This window comes from Thermobia domestica, chromosome 5 (genome assembly GCF_964235325.1).
Source record: "Thermobia domestica chromosome 5, izTheDome1.hap1.1, whole genome shotgun sequence".
NCBI classification, from domain to species: Eukaryota; Metazoa; Arthropoda; class Insecta; order Zygentoma; family Lepismatidae; genus Thermobia; species Thermobia domestica.
This window is the reverse complement of record NC_137458.1, coordinates 148544551-148554507: the sequence shown is the minus strand read 5'-3', so window position 1 is coordinate 148554507 and position 9957 is coordinate 148544551. Positions and strand designations below refer to the sequence as shown.

General features: G+C 32.5%; 1 protein-coding gene across 1 annotated transcript; it reads left to right on the top strand.

Moving 5' to 3' along the window:
• Positions 1-8480: 8480 nt before the first annotated feature.
• On the top strand, positions 8481-9050 carry LOC145685270 (histone-lysine N-methyltransferase SETMAR-like). The gene has a single exon (XM_081757638.1). It carries the CDS (start codon positions 8481-8483, stop codon positions 9048-9050), a length of 570 nt encoding a protein of 189 aa, XP_081613764.1.
• Positions 9051-9957: the final 907 nt, after the last annotated feature.

Sequence of the window (9957 nt, the reverse complement as noted above, 5' to 3'; positions counted from 1 at the left end):
TAAAATCATACCTTCTGCTAAATCACAGTGAATATTTATAGTATCAAACGGATGAAACTTTGGTGGCTTATCTCCAACATGTTCTATATTATTAGTTAACTTTTTCTCACTAAAACCTAATACAGTATTAATGGTATCTAAGGTTATATCACAAACCTCACTAAATATTTTAACTCTATTTCTCTTCCTGTCTTCCGTAATTTCAAAAGTATCTTTGAATTCATCAGTGTAGAATGGAAGGTTTGATTTAATATATTCTTCTAATTCTTTTAAACTATATTGACCAGGTTGAACTATGGCTTGTCTTGTAACTTCAGGTTCTTCAGTGCAAAATGTTAATTTATTATTTTTTTCTGTAATGTTTGGAGTTAAGTATGTTGTGTAAAATCCTGCAACAGCTACTTCTAAATCATTTTCAAATGGGTAATGCAATGACATGTTTAATACAGATGAATAACCATTTAAATTAAATACCTTCATTTATTATATAATAAATAACTAATATGGATAATTGGGATATTAAAGTAAGGTTAACAGAAGAAACGGCGAAGAGAAAGAGGAATGGTGAGTTGTTACCTGATGATATAAGATGTTTAATAGTTGGACCTAGTGGTTGTGGTAAAACGACGTTAATGATTGATAATTTTTTGTTAGCACCTAAATGGTTAAAATATGCAAATGTTTATATATATTCTAAAAGTTTAAATAAACCTAAATACCAACACTTAATACAACTTTTTCGAGATATAGAACGTAATATTAAAGACACAATAGCAATAATAAAAGGAAACAATGAAGAGATTATTCCATTAGATGAATGTGAGGACTATTCTGTTGTAGTATTTGATGATTTCATATTAGAAGAACAAAACCACGTTAGAGAATATTTTACTCGAGGTCGTCATAAGGGTTTGAACTGTTTCTATCTTGGACAAACATATTCTAAAGTGCCAAAACAATTAATTAGGGACAACTTAAACTTTCTTTGTATATTTAGACAGGACAATGTAAATTTAAAACATATATATGATGAATTTGTTGCATCTGAAATGTCGTTTGAAAAATTACAATCATTATGTAGCAAGTGTTGGAGTGAAGAACATGGTTTCTTAACAATAGATATGACTAGGAAGGTGAATAATGGTAAATATAGAAATAAAATTAAAGAATTTCTAAAAGTGTAAACTAAACGTATATGAATGCAGGTGAACGTATATGTTATGTTATGTTATGTTATGTTATGTTATGATATGTTTTTATTTTTTCTTTATATAATAAATGGATGTTAATAAAGCTAAGAAGTATATTAAGTTAAAAGAAGAACTTATTAAAAGATTTAAGGAAATTAAACAAAGTAATCGAAGTATGAAAAATTTAAAGAACAAGATCAGCCTGTTATTGATGCAATTAAAGATTTAGGGCAAGATATATCAAAAGTAGCAGAAGAAAATAAAAATCTAATTCAAGAGTTAGTTCCAGTTGTGTATAAAAGTACGAGAGTGGATTCAAGCTTATTAGAAACACCGCCTATGTATGATAGTCCTATAAATGAAAGTGATACGCCTATAACAGAAGAAATAAAACACATGAAAAAACAAATTAAATATAAAGTAGAAGGAATAGAATCTTTAGCAACAACTCATTTTGGTAAGATTGCTTCAAGATATTATGCAACTAGAGATGATAAAAGTTTTGGAATACAACCATATGATGAAGATGGGAAAATTTTACATATGATAGGAAATGCAGAAGTTAAAATTCATGGTGACGATTTAGTTATTAATAATCGACATTATACAGGAACAGAAGGTTTATGGGAATTATTGACAAAACATAATCCAACAAATTATAATGATGATGATCTAGAAAAATATAAACAAATAGTAATTGATTCTAGTGTTGCATTTCATAATAATGATCCAAGTACAAGAAAACAAAAACCTAGTAAAGGTAAAAAGTATAAAGAAATTATCAAACCTATTTGGGATGAATATATAAAACCAACAACACCTTCAAAAAAGACACCAAAATCTGGAGAAGGAATAAAGGTATATAACGAATTATCAAAAGAATACATATGGATGGATGATGTGAGAAAACTGATTGATCGCTTGATTGTTATTGATGGGGAAGAAAAATCTGGAAATGATAACTTTTATAATGAGAAAGTAGGTATTATGGATATGATTAATTCTAAACTTGCACAATTTATACCTAATGATCCAAAAGGTATAGGTTATTTGATAAAGATTTTGAATACGCTGCCACCAAAATTTTGGAATAGTGAAAAGTATGGAAAAGAATTAGTAAATGATTTGATTAATAAACTTCCATTTGAGTTGCATATTCCAGGATTTCAATATTGTGGTCCGGGTACAAAACTTCAAGAAAGATTAGAAAGAGGTGATGAAGGTATTAACCCATTAGATGAGGCTTGTAAAGAACATGATATATACTATAGGGATAATAAAGATACAGAATCAAGACATATTGCAGATAAGGGATTAGAAAATAAAGCTTGGGAAAGAGTTTTTGCTAAAGATGCTAATTTCATAACTGAAAAACTACCTGCTCTTGGAACTGCTTTAGTGATGAATACAAAAGTAAGATTTGGTTTAGGTTTATAAGTAATGAAAGTAAGATTTGGTTTATAAGTATTTTTTAGATTTAGGTTTATAAGTATTTTTTAGATTTAGGTTTATATATACTTTTTATGGAAATTTTTCATAAAAAGCTTTTAATTATAAAATAAATATGCAGTTAAAAGGTTTTACATTTACGATTCCTAATCAGGAACTTAAACAATTAAATATAGATCACATTTTAACTAACAAACAACTCAAACAAAAGGAAGCAAAACTAAGTAAAGGACAGTGTATGTCTCTATCTCTTTCTATACCACAACTTAAGAAAATAAACAAAGAAATGAAGGCAAATGATAATAAAGTTTATTATGGTGGTTTTATATTTACTATTCCAACGATTTTAGCTTTAATAGGTGCTCTAGGTTATGTTGCTGGAGGTGCGGCTGCTATTGCTAAGACTGTAGATGATGCAAAAAAGAATAAAATGGAATTAGAGGAACAAAAGCGACATAACTTAGCAATGGAAGAAAAACAAGGTGGTAAGCTTTCAAAAAACGTAAACTCCAAAACAGTAAAGAAAAAGAAGAAATTAAACCTTTAAGTAATTTAGACCTAATACAACTTGTTAAAAAACTTAAGATAAGAAACTTTAGAGGTGTATTTATGAGTGATGAATTGCCTAAACAACCAAGGAAGAATGAGTGTGGTATTGTTAATTTTGATACGTCTAAAAATATAGGAACGCATTGGATTTGTTATTGGAAAAAAGGAAATAGAAAGTATGTGTTTGATTCATTTGGAGGTAATCCGCCAAAAACACTCGTAAAATATCTTGGTCATAATATAGAGTACAATAGCAGCCGTATACAACATTTTAACGAGATATTTTGTGGACATTTATGCATTATAGTGTTAAAAATGTTTACAGATGGGTATAGTTTTTCAGAAATTATTAGTCAGGTGAATAGGAATAAGGATATTTGGAGAAGTTATATTTAAGTTTTTATGGGTTTAATTCATATAACGATTACAAATATTTTTTTTAATAATAAATATGGATAAGATAGAATCATATGAATTACAATCCTTTAAACCTAATCAAAAAACAATCGAGAATTTAAATAAGCCAAACAGGTCTATTGAATTTGATATTGACGTGGGTGATGGCTTCATACATCCTTATTATGCTGATATTTATGCAACTTTTGAAATTAGAGGTAGAGATGGTGATGGGGAATATACTACTGGTCAAAATATTAGACTTATTAATAATTTCTTCCCACATTTGTTTTCTCAAATTCAAGTTAGTAAGCATGGACAGATATTGGATATTATTGATTATCCTGGTTTAACTTCAACAGCTGTAAACACATGTACGATTTCAAAACCAGAGGCAAATCACTATGATGAATGTGGATGGGAAGGAATTACGTGGGCAAGAACAGATGAAGAAATAGTGTTTTTGCTAAGACTTTTGCCAGGATTTTGTTCAGATTTTAAAGATATTATGTGGAAGGGAGGATTGAAATACACATTTAAAAGAAGTGGTTCTGATGATAATGCATTTGCTATTTGGAAAACAAAAAAGCAGGATGGAACATATGAGAATGATCAACCACATCCAGGTAAAATTAAGATTACAAATATGGAGTTAAGAATGCCTATTGTTAATTATGAACCTAACTATGCCACCTTGTTAAGATCTAATATGTTAAAAGAAGGTAAGATTCCTATTTCATTTAACACGTATCAATGTTTACAGAAATCAGTTAGTGGTAAATATTTAGAATTCGATTTAACCACACAATTTAACTCAAGTGAATTTGATATGCCTAATTTTGTAATTGCCTTTTTCCAAACTGATAGAAATGATAATCAAGAAAGAGATTCAAGCTATTTTGATCATTGTAAAGTTCAGAATATCCATTTTCGTAATTCTAGAAATGAATCTTTCCCATTAGAATCTTTAAACTTAGATTTTGCAAAACGTAAGTATTTGAAAGTTTATGAAATGTATACGGTATATAAGCGAGCTACAATTGGAAATACTGAGATGTTTTATTATCCTAAAGAGTTTTTAGAAAATAGACCAATGTTCGTAATTAACACAAGCAAGCATAAATCAGTAACTGTAAGTGATAGAACTAATTTGAAACTGACTGTTAATTTTGAAAGCGATGTATCAGATAAAACAATTTGCTATGTTGTTATGATTGGTAAGAAAAATTTAGAGTATGATGTTGAGAAAGAAAAAATAATTGAGAAGATATAAATCAATTATATGTTTATTAGATTTGTTTAGTTTGTAAGTGTTTTTTATGACAATATCATAAAAAACTTATTTAATAAAATGACTATTCCAGATAACATTCCACGTGAGAATTTAATTGTGTTAATTGAAGATACTATATTAAATCTTGAGAAGTTATTAATGAAAAACAAAAGGAAGTTCAAGAGAATAAAATGTGTTTATATTACTCTTATTACGTTATCAATTCTATTATCAGCTTCTACAGGGTTCATCAATGTATTTATTCCTGTTACAGTGTATTCAATTATTACAACTGCATTTGCTTCGCCTTCTGCTGTTATCACTGGCCTATCAACACGGTTTAATATAGCTTCAAAGAAAGAATATTATAAAAATATGGTGAATCGAATTCGGCTGTTTAAAGATGAGCTTAATGTAATTAAGCTCATGAATGGTGAATTAACAGATGAAAATGTAAGAGATATTGTTAACAGAATCAATGACATACTTAATGAAATTCGAGGCTATTAGAAACTGATTTTTAAAAAGTTTTAATATAATAAATACGATGGCGAGTCATATTGAACTTTTAAATAAACTTGGAAGTCTTGAACAAAAACAGGTTATTGGATTAAGAGAATTAGAATTAAATACAGAATATAAGATTGTGAAAATGGAAAAGATAAAAACTAAGTTTGGAAAGAGTATTTTAGTTGAATGTGAAGAGTTTAAGGTATTTCTTCCACCTAGATTTACAAAACACTTAACAGATAAAATGATTGATGAGATCGTTAAAGATGGAATAAAAATCAAATACACTGGTTTAAAAGATAATTATCCAACTGTTGAGTTCTGTATGTGAATCCAAAAATAATAAAAATGATCAAAAATATGTCGTCAGAAGTAAAAAAATGGAGTGAATAGAATGGATCCTCAAAAGAAATTTATACTTACTAATAATTTCAATGTAATTGTAAAAAATGTGCAAACCGAAGTTCAAGTTGTTTTTGATATTAACGGTTGTCTATTCAGCTTGAATTATGATCAGTGGACAGAGTTTAAGAAGTCATTGTTTCCTATAGAGAACGAGGTTAGCAGAAGATTCCATTATCAATATCCGAACTTGTAACAATCAATATACTAATTTGTAAGTATTATGTAATTATGTAGAATTTAGTTAACTTTTATGGTAAAATCATAAAAGTGTTTTGTAATTTTATTTTACTAAATTTAGTGATTTTTATAACTAGATTTAGTGATTTTTTTGTTTTTGTAACTTGATTTAGTGATTTTTTATAACCAGATTTAGTGATTTTTGTAACTAGATTTAGTAATTGAATGCATTAGAAGTTATTATAAGTAAGATAGAAGTTATTTGAGATGTGATAGAAGTTATTTGGGGGATAAAAAGTGTTAAAAATTATTAGGGGGTAGATTAGAAGATATTTGGAAGCAGGGGTGTGCTATGTGGGGGTGAAAGTGCGCTAGAACATACATTTATCCCCTACTTCTATGTGTTCGAATACGGGTATAACGTTGCGGTAGCAACCCAAAACATTTGTCATGCGAAACGAGTAGATGCAGTGAAGCACAGCACAGTAATCCGTCAGTTCCAGAAATTTCGTACGAGTTCGAAAACTGTCGATGAGCCAAGGCTTCGGGTAACAGATTCCGAGGTCATACTATACGCCATTGTGAAAAACCCATCTACCAGCGCACTACGATCGGCATGTCCCAGTCCCTGTAGTGTTTCACCTTCACGAGCCCTGGAAAACCTCCACGAGCTGTCGTATTGTGCTACATGAGTTGACTCCAGCTCAGACCTAAAGGAGAATAGGCGTGTACCAATAGCTGCTGAAAAATCAGTGTGATGTGTGTTTCCTGAAACAGATTTTTACTTGTGACGAAAAATATATGTGTTTCCAAAATCCGAATGTATAAAAATAATGATTGATTAAGGGTCAACTTCCAAAACTGGCGTCAAACAGAGCTGTTTCGGGCATAAAGTTCGCTCTGTGTGTGGTGGTACTGCAACAGGGTAATTCGCTTCAAATTCTTTCCTAACGGACGCACAATCAATGCCGACATTTATTATGAACAATTGGAGCGGATGTATGCTGTATTATGCCAAAAATATATGTCCTGCTGGAGGAGAAGAACGCGATACCGCACTCGCCCCGAAAAGCGCAACAGAAAATGCAGGAACTTGGTGGTATCAAACTGATGCCACGCCCGACATATAGTTCTGATCTCGTCCCTTCGGATTATTACATGTTTCGATCAATTGTGCACTTCCGGAACTCATGGTGCTTTACCAAGCAGTAGCAGATAGAACAGCAGTCATTCACTCTAAAACAAGACATACTATCGACGCGACGCGACGTGGAACTGGCACGAGTTAGCTGCTGTTAAATGTTAAGGCCGTGTCTAACGTTTTGAGCTGAGATCATCAGTCCCTATATAATAACATGGTGAACTTCTGCTTTCATTGCACTAGGTATGTTGTGCATCATAATATTGCAAGACTTATGACCAGTGACGACGCTAGAGGAAAGTAAGGGGGCGGGCGACCTCCTGGTGACATCATCTACTCAGAAACACACACACACACACACACAAACACACACACACACACACACACACACACACACATATATATATATATATATATATATATATATATATATATATATATATATATATATATATATATATATATATATATATATATATTTGTGGTAGAACAAGTACCGTTTTATATATGGAAAAATAACTTCCCCTTTTCTTGTTCCCCCTCCCCAAGAAATTAAAGCTTGCGGCGACATTGCTTATGAATCATTCTTGTATACAGGAGCGAGCATATTTTTGCAACAAAACACATTTCTATCCATATACAAGACATTTCTGTAACTCGTACTAATAAATTGATTAAGAAGTTGGAGCACTCACTATATACTAAACATTGGACTTTTTCAAGTCATCATTTCTTAGAGTGTTTCTATATGAAGAGTAAAAATAGCGAAATGTTATCAATTCGGTAGCTATCTGTGAGGAAATCTCCTTTATTTACTGCATTTAATTTGTTTGATACATAAAAAGGAAAATAAAACAAATACGAGGGCCATGCCGAAAGTTTTTAGCAGCGCAATAATCTAACATCACAGCAACATTTGGTTTATTGCATTCAACACTCTGATATTTTGTGACTTTCAGCCATCAATGGCAACAATGAGTTTGTGATAGCATGGTCAGAGATAAGAGAGATAAGGAAGAGCGCGTGACCCATTGTCTAGTTAGCCATGGAGCTGTCAAGACGTGACTTTCGCGCCATGATTTTCTACGATTACAAGAAAGGCTTAACCGCGGAGCATTGCCTTGAAACTTTGGTGAATTCTTTTAGGGAATCTGCTCCTTCGCGAGCCTGTTTTGGAAATCGGTTTTGGGAATTTAAAAGGGGACTACGTCACTTGAAGATGAACCTCGTTCCGGACGGCCAAACATTGCAGTGACTACCTAAAACATCGAAGCTGTGAGGCAAATTGTGAAAGACGATCCCCATGTATCTTTCCTGGAGATCGAAGCGACTCTCAACATTGGGTCAACAGTAGCGCAGACAATTATGCATGAACACTTGGGTCTTATGCATGAACACGCTTACCAACCAGCAGTCGCAAGTGTGGTGCTTGGAGAATGAAGATCCCCCAACCAAAGGGAAGAGACCTCGGAGTGTTGGAAAGAAAATGGTTGCGTCTTTTTTCTCAGGGAAGATACATGTTGCGGCTGTTGTACTTGACAATCGGCGTACGGTGAATGCTGAGTGGTACTCAACAGTTTGTCTTCCCACTGTGTTCAAGAAATGGAAGGCCCAACATCCAAGATCAAAACTCGGCCATCTTCTGTTGCATCATGACAATGCAAGTGCCCACAGTGCCGCAAGAACTGTAGACTTTTTGAACCAGGAAGGAGTTAGATTGCTGCCACATCCACCCTATTCGCCGGACTTGGCCTTGTGCGATTTTTTTTTTGTGTGTGTTTCCCAAAGTGAAGAAACACTTGCGTGGACGTCGCTTTTCATCAATGATAATGCGATTGGTGCTTATTTGGAGTCTGTGGACAATATAGACGAAAATGTGTGGAATGAACAGTTTTCTAAGTGGTTTGAAAGGATGCAAAAGTGTATTCGTGTCCGTGGAGAGTACTTTGAAAAACTGTAATTGTTTTGTTCCAGTTCGATGCTTGTTGTGGTCAGAGCTAAAAACTTTCGGCATGGCCCTCGTATGAGATCTGGAAAAACTTAAACCGTTCTTAAACTTACTCCGCCTTATGCAGAATCGTTTTGACGTATGATTAACTTCATGCTAAAAACCTGACTACTGCAGGAAACATGTTAGTCGAACTCTTTAGTATGACACTAAGCACGCGTCAGAACGACTCTGCATAAGGCCAACTAACTCTAAATTCGTTCCTATAAAATACAGTTTAAAAATAGAGGACTACAATTGACATTATTACATAAATTAATACAGTTAAGAAAAAGTGCACTTCTCTTAAATTGCACAGTATACACATATATGGGTCGTGTGTCATTTATAAGTCCTCAAATGCAGCTAAATGATTTATAAGGATTTTCGCGGTTTAGAACTTATCGTATTCATAAGAACTTGCTTTATGTAGTTTGAACTTTTGTGCTTTAGTATCATGTTTATAGGTGAATTTTAGGACTACTGCTGATGTTCTATTCATTTGCCTTGATTCTCGAAGTCGCCACATCCACAATCACAACCATAGAGCTATGTACGACCAGCCTTAGGCAATTTGCTGCCCCCGTGCAATAGCATCATTTGCCGCACCCCGTTTCTCCAGAACGAATAATTCTTAAAAGACATGATTTTAAAATACTACCCCATCATGAATAACAAAGTTTTGTCTTCAAAATTGGTCTGTTCTTTCGTAACACTTCTTTAAACAATAAATTAAAAGTAAACTGTTGTTGTCATGTGACTAGTGATCAACCACAACAATGAAATGAAGGGAAAATTGTGGTTTTACATCTCACTATTACGCCTTGTAGGATAAAGGAGACATGATTACGAATGATTATGAAAGAATTAAGACAATGAG